The sequence below is a fragment of the Silurus meridionalis genome, chromosome 13 (genome assembly GCF_014805685.1).
Source record: "Silurus meridionalis isolate SWU-2019-XX chromosome 13, ASM1480568v1, whole genome shotgun sequence".
Lineage (NCBI taxonomy): Eukaryota > Metazoa > Chordata > Actinopteri > Siluriformes > Siluridae > Silurus > Silurus meridionalis.
In genome coordinates, this window is record NC_060896.1 from 371185 (window position 1) to 396184 (window position 25000).

The 25000-nt window shown below is 38.6% G+C and overlaps 1 protein-coding gene across 1 annotated transcript in view; it reads right to left on the bottom strand.

The window, feature by feature from the left end:
- Positions 1–25000, bottom strand: part of fbn1 (fibrillin 1) — a 116574-nt gene that overhangs the window by 44751 nt on the left and 46823 nt on the right. The window contains exons 10-17 of the mRNA XM_046864307.1: positions 23929–24081; positions 19312–19560; positions 18521–18652; positions 18278–18397; positions 15846–15971; positions 15002–15124; positions 1239–1361; positions 922–1074 (exon numbers count right to left, since the gene is read on the bottom strand). Of these exons, the coding sequence (XP_046720263.1) occupies positions 922–1074; positions 1239–1361; positions 15002–15124; positions 15846–15971; positions 18278–18397; positions 18521–18652; positions 19312–19560; positions 23929–24081 (1179 nt within the window). The remainder of the gene's footprint in view (positions 1–921; positions 1075–1238; positions 1362–15001; positions 15125–15845; positions 15972–18277; positions 18398–18520; positions 18653–19311; positions 19561–23928; positions 24082–25000) is intronic.

Genomic DNA, 25000 nt, shown 5'->3' on the forward strand with positions numbered 1-25000 from the left:
TAAAATTAGAAATATGATGATGTTACAGGATGCAGTAAAACTAGTTGATGCTTTTGTTACTTCTAGATTAGACTACTGTAACGCTTTACTGTCTGGGTGTTGGAGTAAGTGCAGAAATAAGCTTCAGTTAGTTCAGAATGCAGCAGCAAGAGTCCTCACTAGATCTAGAAAATATGATCACATCAGCCCTGTTTTAATCATCTACACTGCTCCCAATTACATCTCACACTGATTATAAAATACTACTACTGAGGTATAAAGCACTTAACGCTCTCACGCCGCAGTATCTGAGTGAACTTCTGTACCAGTATGATCCTCCATGCCTACTTAGATTTAAACATGCTCCTGAGGTTTCAGTGATCACTGTTCCTGCTCCTCTCTGCAGATCTGCCCACTTCATCCTGGTCTGCCTCTGGATGATGTTCTCTTTGATTTGAGCCGACTCTGTGCAGCTGGAGATGTTTCTCATCAACACCTTGGGTGGTTCCATGGAATTCCAGGGTAAGAACAGGAGTTTTGAGGATGGATTTGGACTGTAGTTAATATCAACAGTCTGCTACACTGACTCAGGACTACAGTTTGCTCTGATCTCCATCACTGCACCTCAACATCGTTTATCTGTAATAAATGGACATTCGGTGGAACCCAGATGAGGATGAGGTTCCCTCTTGAGTCTGGTTCCTCTCAAGGTTTCTTCCTTCTGCATCTCAGGGAGTTTTTTCTTCACCACAGTCACCACCGACTTGTTCATCAGGGACAAACTTACACTTATAAAGAACATCTTCGATTTTATCACCACATTATCTGTGTAAAGCTGCTCTGAGACAATGTTCATTATTAAAAGCGCAACACAAATAATATTATATTAATTGTTATATAATTAATAAATAATTATATATGTGTGATGTGTGTGTGTGTTACCTGAAGTCAGAGGTGGACAGGGTTGACACGGTTCCCCAAAAGCGTAATTTGTACTCGCACAGCAACACTCAGATTTTGTCAGAGCACCGAAGAACGGATGCACACACTGACCTCGCTTATAACCTCCATAACACGTACTGCGCATGTGTGTGTCTGTAAAAGAAGGAGAAAGTGTGTGAGTGTGTGTGTGTGTGTGTGTGTGTGTGTGTGTGTGATAGAGAGCAGATAACAAACATCTCATTCCTAATACTTCTAAATAGTGTATGTGTGTGTGTGTGTGTGTGTGTGTGTGTGTGTGTGTGTGTGTTAGCTCTCACCCACACATGTGCGTCCATCGAGGCCTACAGCGAGTCCTGGCATACACTCACACCTGAAGGAGCCGTCAGTGTTCACACATCGTCCATTTAAACACATTCCAGGAGTCTCACACTCATCAACATCTAAATTACACACCCAAACACACACACACACACACACACACACACACACACACACACACACACACACACACACACACACACACACCATACACCTTATACATATACACATTATACATAATTATATAATAATTAACACACACTTATACACACCATACACACCTTATACACCTTATACACACACACACCTTATACACAATACACCTTATACACACCTTATACACACCTTATACACACCAACACACACCTTATACACACCTTATACACACCCACACACACCTTATACACACCTTATACACACCTTATACACACCAACACACACCTTATACACACCTTATACACACCTTATACACACCAACACACACCTTATACACACCTTATACACACCTTATACACACCTTATACACACCTTATACACACCTTATACACACCTTATACACACCAACACACACCTCATACACACCAACACACACCTTATACACACCAACACACCTTATACACACCTTATACACACCAACACACATATACACCTTATACACCTTATACACACCAACACACATATACACACCTATACACACCTTATACACACCTTATACACACCAACACACACCTTATACACACCTTATACACATCTTATACACATAACACACACCTTATACACTTATATAATAATTTTATACACATTATATAATAATTTTATATACATTATATATAATTTTATATTAATAATTTTATACACATTTTATACACATTATATAATAATTAACACATAATTTTATATATTAATTTTATATACACTAACATAATTTTATATAATAATTATATATTAATTTTATATAATTTTATATATTAATTTTATATAATAATTATACATAATTTTATATAATTAACACATAATTTTATATAATAATTTTATATATATATATATATAATAATTTTATATAATAATATTATAATTTTATATATATAACACACATTTATATATAATACACATAATTTTATATATACATAATTTTATACATATAATAATTTTATATATAATAATTTTATAATAATTTTATACATAATAATTTTATATATAATTATATAATATTAATAATTTTATACACACTTATACATAATTATATATAATTTTATATAATTTTATACACAATTATATAATTTTATATATACATATATAATAATTTTATACATATACACACATATACACCTTATACACAATTATATAATTTTATACATAATAATTTTATATAATAATTTTATACACACCTTATATAATAATTTTATACACCTTATACACACTATACACACTTATATATTAATTTTATATATATAATTTTATAATAATTTTATATATAATTATATACATTATATAATATTATAATTTTATATAATAATATAATAATTATATACATTATATAATATTATTAATTTTATATAATATAATTATATACACTAACATAATTTTATATTAATTTTATACACACTTATACATAATTTTATATATACATAATTATATATTAATTTTATATAATATATATAATTTTATATAATTATATACATATATAATAATTTTATATATATAACACACACTTATATATAATAATTTTATAATAATTTTATACACACCTTATATATAATTTTATACATAATTTTATATACATTATATATAATTTTATATATATAATATATAATTTTATATAATAATTTTATATAATAATAATTTTATACACATATACACACATTATACATAACACATAATTTTATATAATTTTATATAATACACATATACACATTATACACCAACACACATTATACATAATAATTTTATATATATATATATATATATATATATAATATATAATTTTATATAATAATTTTATACATAATTATACATAACACATAATTTTATATATACATATATATATAATAATTTTATACACACCTTATACACAATACACATTATATACATAATTTTATATAATTATATACATTATATATAATTAATATATAATTTTATACATAATTTTATATATAATTTTATATATAATTAACACACACTTATATATAATTTTATATATAATTTTATATATAATTTTATATATTATAATTTTATATATAATTTTATATATAATTTTATATATACATAATTTTATATTAATTTTATATATAATTTTATATATATAATTTTATATATAATTTTATATATAATTTTATATACACTAACACACATTATACACACTAACACACTTATATATATAATTTTATATATAATTTTATACACATTATACATAATTTTATATATAATTTTATACATAATTTTATATATATAACACATTATATATAATAATTTTATATATATAATTTTATATATAATTTTATATATATACACAATTTTATATATATAATTTTATATATAATTTTATATATAATTTTATATATAATTATATATATAATTTTATATATAATTTTATACATATATATATACATAATTTTATATATAATTTTATACACACTTATATATTAATTTTATAATATTAATTTTATAATAATAATTTTATATAATTTTATATATAATTATATATATAATATATATAATTTTATATATATATATATAATTTTATATAATAATATAATTATATAATAATTAACATATAATTTTATACACATTATACACATATACACTTATATATACATAATTATACATAATTTTATATATACATTATACACATTATATATAATTTTATATATAATTATACACATTATATATAATTTTATACACACACACACTTATACACACCAATACACACCTTATATATACCTTATACACACCTTATATTATACACATTATATAATTTTATACATATATAATAATTTTATACACATAATTTTATACATAATATATAATTTTATACACACCTTATATATACACTATACACACCTTATACACTTATATATAATTTTATAATAATTATATACATAATATTAATTTTATATATAATTATAATAATTATATATAATTTTATATATAATTTTATACACATTATATATAATTTTATACACATTATATATAATTTTATATAATAATTTTATATATATAATTTTATACATAATTTTATATAATATAATTTTATACATTATATATAATTATATAATAATTTTATATAATAATTTTATATATATATATAATAATTTTATATATAATAATATAATTTTATATATAATTATATATATAATTTTATATATAATTTTATATATATAATTATAATTTTATATACACCTTATACATAATTTTATATATAATTATATATAATTATATAATAATATAATTTTATATATATATAATTTTATATATAATTTTATACACATTATATAATAATTTTATATAATTTTATATATATAATTTTATATATACATTATACACCTTATATACACTTATACATAATTTTATATACACTTATACATAACACACACTTATATAATAATAATTATACACACACATAATTTTATACATAATTTTATATACATTTATACACTTATACACACCTTATACACATTTATATATAATAATTAACACACAATTATATAATAATTTTATACACACTATACACACCAACACACACCTTATACACATTATACACACCTTATATATAATTTTATACATAATTTTATATACACACACATTATATAATAATTTTATATACACACACATTATATACACCATATACACACCATACACACCTTATACACATTATATACACCTTATATACACCTTATACATAATTTTATATACACCTTATACACTTATATATAATTTTATACACATATACACACATTATACACATATACACCTTATACATACACACACTTATACACACTTATACACACCAATACACACCTTATATAATAATTTTATACACACCACACACACTTATACACACACACACACACACACCTTATACATAATTTTATACACACATATACACCTTATACACACCTTATACACACAACACACCTTATATAATAATTTTATACACACCACACACCTTATATAATTTTATATACACACACACCTTATATAATAATTTTATAATAATTTTATACACACCTTATATAATAATTTTATAATAATTTTATACATAATTTTATATATTAATAATTTTATATAATAATTTTATATTAATAATTTTATACACATAATTTTATAATAATAATTTTATACATAATTTTATATACACTTATATATAATTTTATACACCTTATACACATAATTTTATACATAATTTTATATACACCTTATACACATAATTTTATATACATAATAATTTTATATAATAATAATTTTATATATAATTTTATACACACCTTATACACACACTTATATATAATTTTATATATAATTTTATACATAATTTTATACATAATTTTATACACACCACACCTTATATACACTTATATATAATTTTATACATAATTTTATACATACACACCTTATACACCTTATACATTATACACACACACACTTTATAATAATTTTATACATATACACACCATATACACCTTATACACACCTTATATAATTTTATATAATAATTTTATACATAATTTTATACACACCTTATACACACTTATATACACATTTACACACCACACACACTTATATATAATTATACACACCTTATATACACAGACACACCTTATACATATACACACCTACACACCTTATATTACACCTTATACACACCACACATATACACACTTATATACACACACCTTATACACCTTATACACCTTATACACATAATTTTATACACACCTTATACACACACCTTATACACACTTATACACACTTACACACCTTATACACAACCACAAATACCTTATACACACACACACATTATCACAACCACAAACACCTTATACACCACACACCTTATACACATCTACACACAACTTACCCCACCCACACATTTATACTAACCTTATACACACTAGAAACACCTTATACACACACCTTATACACACACACCTTATACACAACACACCTTATACACACCCACACCTTATACACATCTACACATGACTTACCCCACCCACACCTTATACACACACTTATACACACACGTAGAAACACCTTATATACATATACACACTTATACACACACATTATCCATAACCACAAACACCTTATACACACCACACACACCTTATACCTTATACACATCTACACACAACTTACCCCTACCAACACCTTTATACCAACCTTATACACACACGCAGAAACACCTTATACACATACACACACACACAAACACCTTAGTTGTGTGTTATACACATCTACGTATACACACCTTATACACATCTACACACAACTTACCCCACCCACACCTTATACACACATATACACACCTTAAACACCTTATACACACCACACACCTTATACACACCACACACCTTATACACACACACACACACACCACACACACACACACACACACACACACCTTATACACACCACCCACACATTTATACCAACCTTATACACTCAGAAACACCTTATACACACCTTATACACACACCTTATACACCAACACACACCTTATACACCCACACACCTTATACATCTACACACACACACACACCTTTATACCAACCTTATACACACTGAAACACCTTATATACACACACATATACACCTTATTCACGCCTGTGCACACCTTATACACACCTTATACACCCACACACCCACACACACTTATACACACCTTATACACACACATATACACACACACAAACACCTTATACACACCACACACCTTATACACACCACACACCTTATACACACACACACACACACCACACACACACACACACACACACACACCTTATACACACCACCCACACATTTATACCAACCTTATACACACACAAACACCTTATACACACCTTATACACACCACACACCCACACACACATACACACACACACACACACACACACACACACACACACACACACCTTATACCTTATACACACCACCCACACATTTATACCAACCTTATACACACTCAAACATCCCGTAAACACAGCTTATACACACCTTATATACACCTTATTCACGCCTGTGCACACCTTATACACACCAATACACAACCACAAACACCTTCTACACACCACACACACCTAATACACATCTACACACAACACACCCCACCAACACCTTTATACCAACCTTATACACACACACAAACACCTTATACACACCTTATACACCACACACACCTCATACACAACCACAAACACCTTATACACCCACACCTTATACACATCTACACACAACTTACCCCCACCCACACATTTATACCAACTTTATACACACATGCAGAAACACCTTATACACACCTTATACACAGCCACACACACATTATCCACAACCACAAACACCTTATACACACCCACACACCTTTTTGTATAATGTATGTATACGTTGTTTTGTGCCTCACCCTTATACCAACCTTATACACACTCAGAAACACCTTAAGGTGTGTGTAAGGTGTGTTTAAAGTCTGCTACTAACCTACAAAACACTAAATGGTTTATCTCCATGTATCTATGGAGACATATATATCTATGTACAATCTGTCACGCTCCCTGAGATCTCAAAACTCTGGACTTCTAGTAGTTCTTAGAATAGCAAAGTCCACTAAAGGTGGTAGATCATTCTCACATTTAGCTCCTAAACTCTGGAATAGTCTTCCTGACAGTGTTCAGGTTTCAGACACACTCTCCCAGTTTAAGTGCAGATTAAAGATATATGTTTTTAGTGAGTTCTACACATAACACACATCACATCATAACCTTGTGCTCCAGAACATCTGATCACATCACATTATCAACTTGTGCTGTTAATATCATGAACAGCAGCTACGCTAATTCCTCTCCACTGCTTCTCTTTCTCTCCCCATCCCGAGGCTTCCTGAGGTTGCTCCAGCTCCAGTCACCTCCCACCTCATGAAGATTATGGACCTTTCAAGAAGTAGATGCCGAACTCGCAAACATCCTGAACCATCTAGAGACGTACCAGTGCCAATTGGATCCCACTTCATGTAGAGTTTGAACACTGGACCTCTTTGAGTGTTTAAAGGCTCTGGCATGGAGAAGCTGGTGTTGGATCTGTGATGATCTCAGATGTTGAGCTATTTTATGAGTTGCTCAGTAGCTCCTAGTTTTATAAACACAAATGACTGTAAAAGTCTGTAGAAAGATCATCAGTCATAATCACACACTCCAGTGCTCATGTTAGTTCTCACTCTCCAGTGTTCTGTAGTGTTTAAAGACTATAATCACACTCTTGATGTCACCCAGATGAGGATGAGGTTCTGCTTTTGAGTCTGGTTCCTCTCAAGGTTTCTTCCTCATAACATCTAAGGGAGCTTTTCATTCTCCACAGTCTCCATGCTGCTCATCAGGGATAAACACACATCACTTACCTTCACTGTTAAATTCTGTAAAGCTGCTTTGAGACAAAGTGTGTTGTGAAAAGCACAATAGAAATAAACTTGACTTGACTTAAAGTGTGTGTGTGTGTGTGTGTAAGGTGTGTATAATGTGTGTATAAGGTGTGTGTGTGTGTGTGTGTGTGTGTGTGTGTGTGTGTGCATAAGGTGTGTGTAAGTTGTGTATAAGTTGTTTGTGTGTATAATGTATGTATAAGTTGTTTGTGTGTATAAGTTGTTGTGTTTGTGTGTATAAGTTGTTTGTGTGTACAAGTTGTTTGTGTATAATGTATGTATGAGGTGTTTGTGTATAAGTTATGTGTATAATGTATGTATAAGGTGTTTGTGTGTATAAGGTGTGTGTGTGTGTGTATAAGTTGTTTGTGTTTGTGTGTATAAGGTGTGTGTAAGGTGTGTATAAGTTGTTTGTGTGTATAATGTATGTATAAGGTGTTTGTGTGTATAATGTATGTACAAGGTGTTTGTGTGTAGAAGGTGTGCATAACGTGTTTGTGTTTATTAGGTGTGTAAGTTGTGTGTGTTTATTGAAATGTTAAATCAGTTGAACAGATTTCAGTACAGAGCTGAAATCACAACCTGCTCTGAGTTCCTACAGCATTATACAGGATTACATGATGATGCAATTATCATTATATTATTATGTGCTTATATCAAATACTTATTATAAATATAATCTGCCTTTATTATATTCATTAAAGGTTAATTAGATTATTGCTCTCTCACTCACACTCACATAATCACTTCAATCCAAACAACAAGTGAGTGTTATGTCTGAACTCACTGGCCTGTGTGTGTGTGTGTGTGTGTGTGTGTGTGTGTGTGTGTGTGTATGTGTGTGTGTGTGTGTGTGTGTGTGTGTGTGTTGTGCATAAGGTGTGTGTAAGTGTGTATAATGTGTGTGTGTGTAAGGTGTGTATAATGTATGTATAAGTTGTTTGTGTGTATAAGTTGTTTGTGTTTGTGTGTATAAGTTGTTTGTGTGTACAAGTTGTTTGTGTATAATGTATGTATGAGGTGTTTGTGTATAAGTTATGTGTATAATGTATGTATAAGGTGTTTGTGTGTATAAGGTGTGTGTGTGTGTGTGTGTGTGTGTGTGTGTATAAGGTGTGTGTAAGGTGTGTATAAGTTGTTTGTGTGTATAATGTATGTATAAGGTGTTTGTGTGTATAATGTATGTACAAGGTGTTTGTGTGTAGAAGGTGTGCATAACGTGTTTGTGTTTATTAGGTGTGTAAGTTGTGTGTGTTTATTGAAATGTTAAATCAGTTGAACAGATTTCAGTACAGAGCTGAAATCACAACCTGCTCTGAGTTCCTTATTATATTACAGCATTATACAGGATTACATGATGATGCAATTATCATTATATTATTATGTGCTTATATCAAATACTTATTATAAATATAATCTGCCTTTATTATATTCATTAAAGGTTAATTAGGATTATTGCTCTCTCACTCACACTCACATAATCACTTCAATCCAAACAACAAGTGAGTGTTATGTCTGAACTCACTGGCCTGTGTGTGTGTGTGTGTGTGTGTGTGTGTGTGTGTGTGTGTGTGTGTGTGTGTAGGTAAGTTTTGTTAAACAGAGAGAATGCCAAGTTCAGCACTAGGGTACACAAATGTGTGGTGTGTGAGTACAGACTCATTAAACTAATTATAATTGTATGTGACAGTGAGGAGGAGGTTCGCTGTGTGCTTCTCCTTCATCAAAACTCCTTCAGAACTTTTGTTCTTTATTTTTCAGAAAGGCTTCAGTCATTTCCATCTGCTCCTGAGCCTGAACACTAACACACTGATATTATACATGGAGTGGCCAAAGGTTTGTGAACACCTAACCATAAGATTGGTTTGTGCTCGTGCAGTTATAATGAGCTCCACTCTTCTGGAAGATGTTCCACTAGATTTTGTGGAGATTCATTTACCCACAAGTGTGTTAGTAAAGTCAAGTGACTGAACCCAGCCATTAGGTTTGCACAAGCCAGTGCACTCTTAGTGTCGGTCTCAAGCTTCGATAAATGTGGAGGTTTGTGTCATGAAGGACATCCAGCGTAAAACATGCGGCAAATCAAATATGCGGATCACGAAAGATAAATTCATAACAGATCGGTCGAGGCCCGGGTTACCAATGACCACCACAGGTATTATTAACCAACAGGTACCGGTGGAAATTGGGCTACTGTTGGCTGAAGGAGGAGAGGGAGAGGAGGAAGACGTCTGCAGAGACAGCAGGGAAAGGAGAAGTGGAGGAGAGTGGAGGTTCAGGTTGGTATTTTAAATGTTGGTACTATGACTGGTAAAGGGAGAGAGGAGCTGATATGATGGAGAGGAGAAAGGTAGATATGTTGTGTGTTCAGGAGACCAAGTGGAAAGGGAGTAAGAGCAGGAACATTGGAGGTGTTTAAACTGTTCTATCATGGTGTGGATGGAAAGAGAAATGGTGTAGGGGGGATTCTGAAAGAAGAGTACAGTAAGAGTGTAGTGGAGGTGAAGAGAGTTTCTGATAGGGTGATGAACGTGAAGCTGGAAGTTGAAGGGACAACAGGTGGGTTGTGAGATGGAGGAGAAGGAAAAATTCTGGAGTGAGTGAGATGAAGTGGTAAAAGGTGAACCTAGGAAAGAAAGATTGGTGATTGGGGCAGACTTTAATGGGCATGTACGTGAAGGGAACAGAGGTGATGAGGAGGTGATGGTAGGTATGGTCTTAAGGAGAGGAATGTGGAAGGGCAGATGGCGGTAGATTTTGCTAAAAGGATGGAAATGGCAGTGGTGAACACGTATTTTAAGAAGAAGGAGGATCATTGGGTGACGTATAAGAGTGGAGGAAGGTGCACACAGGTGGATTATGTTCTATGTAGGAGATGCAACCTGAAGGAGATTGGAGACTGTAAGGTGTTGGCAGGGGAGAGTGTAGCTAGACAGCATCGGATGGTGGTCTGTAGGATGGTTTTGGAGGTGAAGAAGAAGAGAAGGAGAGTGAGGACTGAAAGAAGAATAAGATGGTGGAAACTGAAGAAGGAAGACTGTAGTGTGAGATTCATGGAAAAGGTCAGACAGGAGCTCGGTGGTGGTGAAGAGATGCTGGATGATTGGGCAACTACTGCACAAGTGATAAGAGAGACAGCTAGAAAAGTTCTTGGTGTAACATCTGGAAATAGAAAGGAAGACAAAGAGACATGGTGGTGGAATGAGGAAGTGAAGGAGAGCAGAAGGAGAAAGAGGTTGAAGAAACAGAAGTGGGATAGACAGAGTGATGAGAAAAGTAGGCAGGAGAACAAGGAGATGTGGCAGCAGATAAAGAGGGATGTGGAGAAAGCCAAGGAAAAGGCATATGAGGAGCTGTAGGAGAAGTTGGACACTAAGGAAGAAGAAAAGGATTTGTAGCGATTGGACAGGCAGAGGAACCGAGCTGGGAAGGATGTGTTGCAAGTTAGAGCAATAAAGGATGGAGATGGAAATGTGTTGACTAGTGAGGAGAGTGTGTTGAGAAGATGGAGGAGTATTTTCAGCAGCTGATGAATGAGGAAAATGAGAGAGAGAGAAGGTTGGATTATGTGGCATTAGTAAAGCAGGAAGTGGATAGGATTAGTAAGAAGGAAGTGAGAGCAGCGATTATGAGGATGAAGAGTGGAAAGAGTCTGATGATGTTTGTAGATGATATTGTGATTAGTGGGTGAGAGTAGAGAGCAGGTGGAGAAGAGCCTGGAGAGGTGGAGGTACATGCTGGAGAGAAGGGAATGAAAGTCAGTAGGAGTAAGACAGAGTACATGTGTGTGAATGAGAGGGAGGGCAGTGGAGATGTGCGGTTGCAGGGAGAAGAGAAGGTGGAGGAGTTCAGGTACCTGGGGTCAACAGTGTAAAGTAATGGGGAGTGTGTTAGAGAAGTGAAGAAAAGAGTGCAGGCAGGGTGGAGTGGGTGGAGAAGAGTGATAGCAGGAGTGATTTGTGATAGAAGAGTATCTGTGAGAGTGAAAGGGAAAGTTTATAGGACTGTGGTGAGACCTGAGATGTTGTATGGTTTAGAGACAGTGGCATTGAGTAAAAGACAGGAGGTGGAGCTGGAGGTGGCAGAGCTAAAAGTTTTCGTTGGGAGTGACGACAATGGACAGGATTTGAAATGAGTTTATTAGGGGGACAGCGCATGTAGGACATTTGGGAGCAGAGCATGCTAAGTTGGTTCATAAGGAAGCCAACTGCAAGCACTGGTCCTGCTCTCACTGAGGCAGAGCTGCACACCAGCTCATGGGGTTCGCAAATGGACCTCACAGAGGGTTTTGAGATGGACTTGTCCCATCGAGAGGTGCAGAAACGTAGTGTCACAACATGCACTCCCCCGGTCAGGGATCCGGCGCAGCGCTCTGGGTCGAAGGCCTGGGGGGGTGACAGATCTGAGGACTGTCATCTTTAATAAAAGGACTTCGATGAAACGGTCCTGACATGGGATGTTCTGGCGAATTGGCCAGGGGGTGTGTTGCACAGCATCATACGGTGCCTGCCCAGCCACAAAATGTGTTACAGGGCACGGCCAGCTCTAGCGAGCTCCCCCCTTGGTTTCCGCCCGGCATCATAGTGGACCAGAAGAACTTGCCGCCTCTTTCAAGGCCACTAGAGCCTAGGTGTACCGATTGGCTGATATTAGCTCAATCAGAGCAGTTAGCGGTCCGGCATCGTGATGTCATTCTCGCTCACATGCAGGAACTGGGATTTCGGCTGAATGCCAAGAAGAGTGTGCTTTCTCCCTTACAGAGAACCACTTATCTCTGTGTCATTTGGGATTCAACCACTATGCGTGCACAGCTTTCCCCTGCCGGCATTGCGTCCATCCTTTCTGTCAAGCAGTTCCAGAGACTGCTTGGGCTTATGGCACTTTTGATGCCTTTTCTCTGTGGCACCCTAAGGCTGAGGCCTCCGGTGTGAGCTAGAGTGCCTGGGTGGGCCCTGGCCGTTGTATTGGAGGGTCTATCTGAGCCCTCCTTAGAGTCCTGGCCGAGGCTTCATGGAGGCATCTGTGGAGACTGTGTTTCTACTGGTTATCTGCTCTCTGAGGAGAGTAGTTATTCTTCAGGCCCTCTTAGTGGCCCCCTCTTTTCTGGAGTTCACTCCAGGCATGGCCAGCGCCTTCTTGCACCCTAGAATGGGTTACATTTTCAAGGTGCCCTTGGTCATCTCAACCTGGAGTGTGTTGGCCTCTAAGTCTTGGTGCTCTGGAGTGTCCCTCCAAGACAATTGTGATTATGTGGGCTGGTCCACCCCACTGACATTTGTCAGGTTTTATAACCTCAACCTCTGTGCCACTGCTGGCTCCTCTGTCTTTTGACCTAGTTGTGCCCATACACACTAGTCAGGGACTGGTTAGTCTGGCGGTATTGGACTCTTATTTCCAAAGCGGTGCAACGCAGCTCAATTTCCTGAAAGGGAATGTCTCTAGGTTACATATGTAACACTAGTTCCATGAGGGAATGAGACGCTGTCTCCCCTTGCCACACTGCATGTGCTTTTAATAGCTTCCTGGTTGTGACGTCAACCCCTCGATGGTGATGCCTTCTACTGGACAGATTACACATTCGATTTAAAGCTTAGACAATGCAGAAGCGTATCCAAAGCGTTGCGATGCAGTGTCTTTTTCACTCTAAGAACTAGGGTTAATTATTGACACTGTGATTTACATTTACATTTACGGCATTTAGCAGACGCCCTTATCCAGATCGACGTACAAAAGTGTTTTAAATCTCTAGTAATGAATAAATCTACACTGATACGCAAGATTACACACTTAATATAAATATAACTCGAATTCTACAAACTTGGAAAGTGCTAATTTAGGTATTTCAGGAAGAGGTAGGTCTGTATGTGTGTGTGTGTGTGTGTGTGTGTGTGTGTGTGTGTGTGTGACACTGGTATGTGGTGTGTGTGTGTGTGTGTGTGTGTGTGTGTGTGTGTGTGTGTGTGTGTGTGTGTGTGACACTGGGATGTGGTGTGTGTGTGTGTGTGAGGTAATTGACACTGGGATGTGGTGTGTGTGTGTGTGTGTGTGTGTGTGTGTGTGTGTGTGTGTGTGTGTGTGTGTGTGTGTGTGTGTGTGTGTGTGTGTGTGTGTGTGTGTGTGTGTGATTCTTACCGATGCAGTAGCGTCCTGTGCCATCCAACAGGAACCCAACTTTACAGATACACTTGAAGCTTCCATCATCATTGATGCACATCCCGTTCAAACAGATGTTCCTGATTTTACACTCGTCCAGATCTAAACACAAAACACACACACACAAGACTCAGAGTGTTCTGCACTCAATTCATGATTCCATTCTTATTTCACTATTTACTTCTTCTTTCCCCATTAGTTCTCTAGGCTCCCTGGTGGTCTAGTGGTTAGGATGCGGCGCTCTCACCGCTGCGCCCCGGGTTTGTCCCCGGTCAGGGAACCAACCCCAGCCACTCTTAGTGCCGGTCCCAAGCCCGGATAAATGGGGAGGGTTGGGTTAGTGTTCCACACACACTATATACTTGTACAGACTTTTTAACCTTATTCGGCTTCCACATTCTTCCTCTTGCCTTATATGGTAATAACTTCCTGTTTCGCACAACACTGACTCCCTGAGATTGGGTGTTTCTGAGACACTGTAAACCAATGTCCTCTGTGATAGTTTCCTCACTCTGCTCTGTTCTACTCAAAGATGTTTCTGGGTGAAACTTCAGCAGGTCTGAGTTGGGTTCATGCTGCTCTCCTGCCTGCTTCCTGCTCCACACATCTTCATTTCAATTCCATTATTTTAATAAAACCACTTACAACCAAGCTTCCTGTACACAACCTGGAGCATCAGCAGACCAGAAGACCAGAATTCATTCACAACATCCAAACTTTCTGCCTTCTGTCATGTGTGTGTGTGTGTGTGTGTGTGTGTGTGTGTGTGTGTGTGTGTGTGTGTGTGTGTGTGTGTGTGTGTATGTGTGTGTGTGTTTCATACCGTGGCAGTTCTTCCCATCAGGGGTGAGTTCAAAGCCGGCGTTACACACACAATGAAAGCTCCCCTCCGTATTTACACAGCGTCCGTTATTGCAGATTCGTCCGTTAGCTACACATTCATCCAGATCTGAGAACACAAGCATGTGTGTGTGTGTGTGTGTGTGTGTGTTAAAATTAGTGTTGTCACAATTTTTTTTTACAGTCCAGTTGCTATCTAAATAAATCAAGACTTATTTATTAATTTTCTAAATTACACAGATTAATCCGGCCATTAGTGTTGCACAAGTCAGTGCAATCTAATTGCTGTTCTCAAGCCCGGTTGAAGACCTTCCTCTTCCTAAAACACTTAAATTAGCACTTACCAAGTTTGCTTTGTAAAAATAAAGAGTTGTAGTCTGATTCATCTTAAGTTTGTAGTCTAGTGTACCAGTGTAAATTTATTAATTACTAGAGACTCACTTTTGTATGTCTAACTGCTAAATGCCACAAATGTAAATGTAAATCAAGGGGTGATAAACATTTCATCAGTGTTTATGCTCCACAAGTGGGTTGTAAGATGGAGGAGAAGGAAATATTCTGGAGTGAGTTAGATAAAGTGGTAGAAGGTGAACCTAAGAATGAAAGATTGGATGGTGGTAGATTTTGCTAAAAGGATGGAAATGGCAGTGGTCAACACGTATTTTAAGAAGGAGGATCATAGGGTGATGTATAAGAGTGGAGGAAGGTGCACATCTGGTGACATCTGGAATTAGAAATAAAGACAAAGAGATGTGGTGGTGGAATGAGGAAGTGCAGGAGAGCAGAAGGAGAAAGAGGTTGGAGAAACAGAATTGAGATCGACAGAGTGATGAGAAAAGTAGGCAGGAGAACAAGGAGATGCAGCAGCAGGTGAAGAGGGATGTGGCGAAAGCCAAAGAAAAGGCATATGAGGAGCTGTAGGAGAAGTTGGACAGTAAGAAGGAGAAAAGGATTTGTAGCGATTGTCCAGGCAGAGGAATCGAGCTGGGAAGGATGTGCTGCAAGTTAGAGCAATAAAGGATGGAGATGGAAATGTGTTGACTAGTGAGGAGAGTGTGTCGAGAAGATGGAGGGAATATTTTCAGCAGCTGATGAACGAGGAAAATGAGAGAGAGAGAGAGGGTTGGATGGTGTGGTGATGTGAAGCAGAAAGTGGATAGTATCAGTAAGGAGGAAGTGAGAGCGGCGATTAAGAGGATGAACAGTGGAAAGTCAGTAGGACCAGATGACATACGGTAGAAGTGTGGAGATGTTTAGGAGAGATGCAGTGGAGTTTTAACCAGATTGTTTAACAAGATTCTGGAAGGTGAGAAGATGCCTGAGGAATGGAGAAGGAGTGTGCTGGTACCGATCTTTAAGATTAAGGGAGATGTGCAGACCTGCAGTAACTACAGGGGTATAAAGTTGATCATTAAGTTATGGGAAAGAGTAGTGGAAGCCAGGCTGAGAGAAGAGGTGACCATCTGTGAGCAACAGTATGGTTTCATGCCGAGGAAGAGCACCACAGATGCATTATTTGCTTTGAGAATGTTGATGGAGAAGTATAGAGAAGGTCAGAAGGAGTTGATTGTGTGTTTGTGGATTTAGAGAAAGCGTACGACAGGGTGGAGAGAGGAGTTGTGGTATTGTATGAGGAAGTCTGGTGTGTCAGAGAAGTATTTGAGGGTGGTGCAGGACATGTATGAGGACAGTGTGACAGCAGTGAAGTATGCAGTAGGAACGACAGACTGATTCAAAGTGAAGGTTGGACAGCATCAAGGATCGGCGCTGAGCCCTTTCCTGTTTGCAGTGGTGATGGACAGGTTGGAGAACAAGGTCAGACAGGAGTCTCCCTGGACTATGATGTTTGTGGATGATATTGTGATTTGTGGTGAGAGTAGGGAGCAGGTGGAGAAGAGCCTGGAGAGGTGGAGGTACACACTGGAGAGAAGGGGAATGAAAGTCAGTAGGAGTAAGACAGTGTACATGTGTGTGAATGAGAGGGAGAGCAGTGGAAGGGTGTGGTTGCAGGGAGAAGAGGTAGAGAAGGTGGAAGAGTTCAGGTACCTGGGGTCAACAGTGCAAAGTAATGGAAAGTGTGTTAGAAAAGTGAAGAAAAGAGTGCAGGTAGGGTGGAGTGGGTGGAGAAGAGTGATAGCAGGAGTGATTTGTGATAGAAGAGTATCTGTGAGAGTGAAAGGGAAAGTTTATAGGACTGTGGTGAGATAAGACATGCAGGTAGTTGGTTTGAAAGAGGCAGATGTAGAGGACATCTAACAGGTGCCAAGATTAAGAGATGCTCAGTGTTATTCACTTGAACACTCAATGTTAAAATGCTAAAATGATATAATGTCAATGTTATGCCTGATCAGTGTATGTCTGTGTGTTTGTGTGTAATTGTAGGAAGAAGTCTCCAGTGTCAGTGCTGTAACTGACCTCTACACTCAGTCCTGGTAGCAGTGGTCTGGAATCCAGCAGGACACTGACAGTAGTAGGAACCGGGAATGTTTATGCACTGGCCATGTACACATGGATTACGATTACACTCGTCATCATCTTAAACACACACACACACACACACACACACACACACACACACACACACATAGTCTTGTGACTGACATGAACATAGTAAATATGTGAGTGTTTGTGTGTAAGGTTTTTGACACTGTGACCTACCAATACACTCCCCACGGCTGTCAAGACGGAAGCCCATGTTACACTCACAGCGGTAACTCCCAGGTACTGGAATGCAGCGACCGTTCACACACAGGTTTCTCACAATTTCACACATGTTACTGATGTTCAAGCCTGGCAGTGAGAGATGTTTAGTGAGAGGTGTGTGGGTGTGTGTACCAGTTTATAAGGAAATATATAAAAGTGTAATGAAAGTAAGAATTTAAGAATATAGCAATATTATGAGTTGGTCTTGGTCTGGACATTGGTTCACTCATCAAGAAGGTTCTTTTCCTAGTCTTAATCTAGAATTTAATCTTGGTCTTGGGTTTTGAGGAATCTGTGAGAAATCTGACAATTTATGTCCTCGGCCTGTTATTTAAAAAGTTTGGGTCTTGTGGCAGTTTCAACCTGGTTCTTCAATAGTCTGGACTTGAACTTGGCCTTGAATGGTTCCAGATTTAAATGACTTCCAAACATAAAGTTGGACTTTTAGTTTTATTTTGGATCTATTGGAATTGATAAAGTTTGACACATTGGGGACTGTTTTTGATTCTAGTTCTTGGGATGGGTGGGTCAGGTCTTTACCTGAGTCTAACCACTCAGAGGATCAGATCTGTTCTTGGAAGAGTCTGCTCTTTGTCTTTAGTCTTAGTCTGAGAAAATCTGAAGGTATCTGTTTTGAGGATTTGGGTTCGATCTGGATCTTAAGAAGCCTGGGTTTGGAGTTTCGAGGAAAATCTGTTTTTTAAAATAAATATGTGTTATTGACTCCAACTTGGTGTGAGACATACCTGGAACCTCACGTAATTGTGGCACAACAGCTAGTCCAGGTTGCTCAGGAGGTTGAATAGGAACCTGTGGATGATGTACAAATGGAACATATGGAACATAGGGGCCTGTACCAGGTCCACTAGGAACATACAGGCCAGTGCCAGGACCGCCAGGAACAAACGGGCCAGTGCCAGGACCACCAGGAACATACGGGCCAATTGGACCAGGACCAAGAGGCTGGACCTGCTGACACAATATCTTGTGCTCCTCTGGGGAAATGAAAGAAATATAGTTATATGAATAAAGTATATGAATAAAAATATATGATTGAATACAGGTGGATGTACAGGTGCATAAACACCTGATAAATCTCTAAATGTGTAACTGTGACATCAGGATCATCTACATTCCTCATGGACTAACAACTGAAGCTGTAAAGACTAAAAGCAGGTATATTTACAGATGTAGCCGCAGTGTATGTGTGTGTATGTGTATGTGTGTGTATGTGTATGTGTACGTGTATGTGTACGTGTATGTGTGTATATCTGTGTGTATGTGTTGTGACGTTGGCCTCACATCCCACATGCAGCAACAGGCAAGCGCTCCAAACGCAACTGCCAGACGGGTTTTGAATGGACAGCGCCACTTCAGCACCCGTATTGTGGAGAGCTTCGGCGCACATGGCACGAGGGCAGATCATCCCAACAAAGCATGGATGGAGCCGAATGAAAAAAGCGGCAACTCTTCACCCTCCTTGAGTCAAATGAAGAGTATAATAGGAGCCCTAAAGGATGGCAAGTTGGAGAATGTGTTGCTCCCAACTAATGGATGGTTTCTCTCAATTTTTCTTGTAGGAAGCAGCAAAGGCAGCTGATTGACTCAGACCAGGAGTGACGCTACCCTAACTTACCTCCGAGCTCCAGCCAGCCCCGATCAGTGGACTAAAAAGAATCTTTTTCCACGGCTTCCAGGAATCAAGAGGATGGCGGCAACCCCATCCTTAGCCCGGAACAGGAAGCGCAACGCTTACTGGCTAAAATGATGGCAAGGGATGACCCATTCCTACACATGTTTGAGTGCATCGCAACACATGGGGACTGGTCAAAATTTGTGGATGGGCACAGCTCGTAGCTCCCTACCTTACAGGTGATGCCCAACTCGTGTACTAGAGCTGAAAATGATGATATATTGAAAGAAGAAATCCTGGACCACTTCGGATTGTTACCGATTAATGCGGCAGCTGACTCTTACAAATGGAGATGTAAGCCTAATAATAAGCACAAGACCCAGATGGACGATCTGCTACATATTACAAAGAGATGGCTCCAACCAGAACGGGCAGAGAAATCATGGAGAGAGTGGCTATAGACAAAGTTATAAGGGCTCTACCCCCCGAAGAACGAAAGGCTGTAGGGATGCGAGATCTGAAAAACCTGAAAGAGGTAGTTGAAGCACTGAAGTGCGCACTCTCCACGTTGAGCCTAGAAGGGAAGGTAACACACTACCAGCTATGCTCCATACACTCGCACACATGACAGGAGTGAAACAGCGGCTGACAAGAGCAGAGGACCAGCAGTGCTAGCACAGGGGTGCCCTCTCAGATGGACAAACCTATCCACACCGACCTGGGGTTGGGGCCAATGCCCCTGATCAGAAAACCATGGCTGTCCGGGTGCACCATGCATGCAACCACATGACCCAAATGAGGATGGGTTCCGCTTTTGAGTCTGGTTCCTCTCAAGGTTTCTTCCTCATGTCATCTAAGGGACTTTTTCCTTGACACAGTCGCCATGGCTGCTCATCAGGGATAAATACACATCATTCACATTAACTCTTAAAATTCTGTAATGCTTTGAGACAATGTCTGTTGAAAGTGCTATAGAAATAAACTTGACTTGACTTGAAGGCCCCGGACACCTAATCTCAGTGTAAAAAAGCTAGACGGTTAAGTCACTTAGGCACTGCTGGACTCCAGTAACAATGTTAACCCAGAAGGACTCTCTATCATAGGCAGAGGGGCCAAAATGACAGGAACCATACCTGTTGCATGTGTGCATGGAGACATACATGAGGTGCCTACCGTTAAGGCGACTTAAATCCTAACCTACCTGTGCCCCTACTCTTAGGTAGGGACTGGCCGGAGTTCCCTAACCAACAAACCACCACCTAGAAGAAATAGAAGAGGTCGGAGGTTGCCACGCTAGAGGGGCAAACAGGCCCATCTGGCGCTGTTGGCTCACGAGTGTGAAGCACAGGATACTGGAGCGGAGGGTGAGTCTGACTATAACAATAATCCCCTGTTCAATGTGTGTCACCAGGCAGGATGACCACCTGAAGTATTCCTGGAGCCAGGTGGTGCAGGTGGAAGAACCAGACGAGCCACAGTAAATAATTGGTTCCTATACTATCACACAGAGCGACAGGGACAACCCTGTGGTCCATTGGTGCCCCCAAGAAAGAAGACGTCATGTTGGACTACACCTCGCAATACCCAGAAGTGGAAAGGCAACAAAAAGGAACAACGCTTAGAACTAATGCTTCTCTTTAGCGGAGTGGGAACCCCAAAATACCTGCCAACCAACCATGGTATAGCCTTTGTATCAAAGTTAATGGCTGATTTCTGTCGGTTGTTGCAGGTAAAACATGTCAGGGCATCGGTATACCACTCATAGACAGAAGAATTTGTGGAGTGGTTCATCCAGACACTGAAGCAAATGCTCTGATGGGTGATCGACGAGGAGGGGAGAAACTGGGACCTCCTACTTCTGTATGTGCTGTTTTCTGTAAGAGAGACTGCACAGGCATTGACAGAATTCACACCCTTTAAGCTCTTGTTTGGTAGGAGGCCTCGGGGACTGCTGGACGTAGCCAAGGAAGTGTGGGAGGAACAGCCTTCACCATACCATCACTGACTGAGTACATCCAAGAGATCGGTGTCACATAAATTGTAAAGGAACGTATGGAAGAGGCGCAGGCCGAGCAACAAAGAACATATAACCGGCCAGCTTAACCTAGGGACTTCGAGTCCTGCTGCTTGTCCCAAGCACAACCTGCAAGTTCCTAGCCCACTGGCAGGGCCCGGTCCCAGTCCTCGAGAAAGTCAGCGCAGTGAACTACCCCCTGCAACAGCAAAAACCATGCAAGTGTACCACATTAACCTCTTGAAAAAGTGGATAGAGACAAACCTGGCAGTGTCAGCTCTTTGCATATGCCCCACAGATCCACTAGGGTGTGCTTCAGTCAAAATGGGGGAGAAGTTAACATCTACACAGTGGCAGGACCTGACTGAGTTGGTAGACCAGTTTGTGGACGTTTTCCCTGCAACACCAGGTATGACCCACCTTGTACAGCATTAAATAAAGACACCACCAGGGGTGGTAGTCCATCAGAGTCCCTACAGGGTCCTGGAGGCCCATCGCCATGCTATCGAGGAGGAGGTGGATAAAATGCTGCATGACGGAATAAAACAGACAGCCAGCCCTTGGTCCAGCCCCATAGTGGTGGCGCCGAAGCCGGATGGGAGTCTCAAGCTCTGTAACGACTTACACAAGCTCAACCAGATTTCAGAGTTTGACAGCTACCCCCTACCCAATCTGACAAAGGTAAAATTGCAAGTAGCACTGGCCCCGGAGGCCAGGGCTAAGACAGCATTCAGCACCGCTAGTGGACACTGGCAGTACCGGGTCCTCCCGTTTGGCCTCCACGGAATGCCAGCCACCCTCCGGCAGCTCATGGATATAGTCCTGCACCCACACCAGCACTTCACGGCTGCCTACCTTTAACAATGTGGTGATCCACTCCAGAACATGGACAGACCATCTATACCATCTGTGCGAGGTGCTGGGAGAGCTCAGGCAGGCCGATCTGACCGCGAACCCATGGAAATGCCACCTGGGGCTGACCAAAGCACAGCACCTGGAGTACCGTATTAGCAGAGGCCTGTTAAAACCGCAGGAAAACAAAATTTATACCCCATGTCCAAAAGACAGGTAGGTGTTTTCTTAGGCTTGGCAAACTACTACATGAGGTTTGTGCCCAAATTCTCCTCTATAGCATCTCCCCTCTCAGATCTCACGAAAAAGGGACAATATGAGTGGTGACCAGCACTGACGAGCAAGCCAGTACTGCAAAACCCTGACCTCGGCTTGCTATTCGTTGTCCACTTGGATACGTCGGAAACGGGACTGTGAGCCGTTCTCTCACAGGACTTAAATGGAGAACACCCAGTGCTGTACGTCAGCAGGAAACTGACACCCGCAGAACAAAAATAACAAAAGAGCAGCAACTCTTCACCCTCCTTGTGTTCCACCTGTCGCGTGAGCAAGTCACTACAGTGTATATGTGTGTATGTGTGTCTCACAGAGTTTTTCCTTGCCACAGTCTCCACCGGCTCGTTCATCAGGGACAAACTTACACTTATAAAGAACATCTTGTTTATTTTTCACCAAATTATCTGTGTAAAGCTGCTCTGAGACAATGTTCATTGTTAAAAGTGCAATACAAATAAACTTGAAATTAATTGGATGTGTGTGTATGTGTATATGTGTGTATATGTGTGTGTGTGTGTGTGTGTGTGTGTGTGTGTGTGTGTGTGTGTGTGTGTGTGTGTGTATGAATGTGTATGGCAGGTGTGTTACCTGTTCCAGGAAGGGGGCAGATCTCTGGGACAGTGTTTCTTGCCCAGCAGCGGCCCAGTGAACAACAGCACTGATTCTTGGTCATGCGCTGGGGATTCTGGTTGGCACAGCGGTTATTTAATATACTGTCAAAGCAAAATCCGGCATGAGCATCTGTACAGGACAAGAGGAGACACCATGAGATATCATTATTATTTCCAATCAACAATCAACCTGATTATTATTGTTTAGGTCAGAGATCAAGACTGAGAGATAGACAAAGAGAGAGACAGGAGGAAAAAGGTATATGTAGTGCATTTATAACATTTTTGCCATGGAAAATATCCTGAAAACCCAAAATCAGACAGCTGAACACCTATCCCTCAAGTCTGAGGAGGAGAGATTAAGGAGTAGTAGGTGGGGCAAGCAGAAGGAACTGCAGGAGAAAGAGAAGAAAGGAGGAGGAGACGATGAATGAAAAAGTTGGGGAAAGGAGAAGAAGGAGAAGAGTGTTAGCTGCATGTTTGTAAGAAGTTCTTGGCTGGACAGTCAGAGATCCTCCAAAGTGTCATCAATCTCTCATTGAGGAGTGAATAGACAACCTTCTACTGAATAGAGCAATAGAGATGTTGAAAAACTTCATGTCTTGTTCTGGTGATTACTATATTCTTTGTTTGTTAATTCTATTTCTTTAATAATGCTGATAATATTTAGGATCAGGATCGTATCCGTGTCCTCGTGTGCTAAGACTTTCATTTTGAACTCTGTAACTGTTAACACAGAACCTCATCAGAACATTCAGGAAGATATTTACTAGTTTTTAGAAAAGGCTGTAGAAAAGGCTGCTCACTCGCTGCTTGTTGCTCAGACAGCCGTCTCAAACAAACACTCAGATTTCCAAATATTTAGATTCATGTTTCAGATTCTCAAAAAATAAGTTCTGCAAACCCCAGACTTATGGAAGATGTCTGCATTTTTATTATTTGGTTCCAGCAAATAAAACTGGCCATGATGGATTTCAGCTCGTTCTGGGAGAGAGTGATGGAGAGATCTACTGCCACATTCCAGAGAGACAGAGAGAGAGAAACAAGTG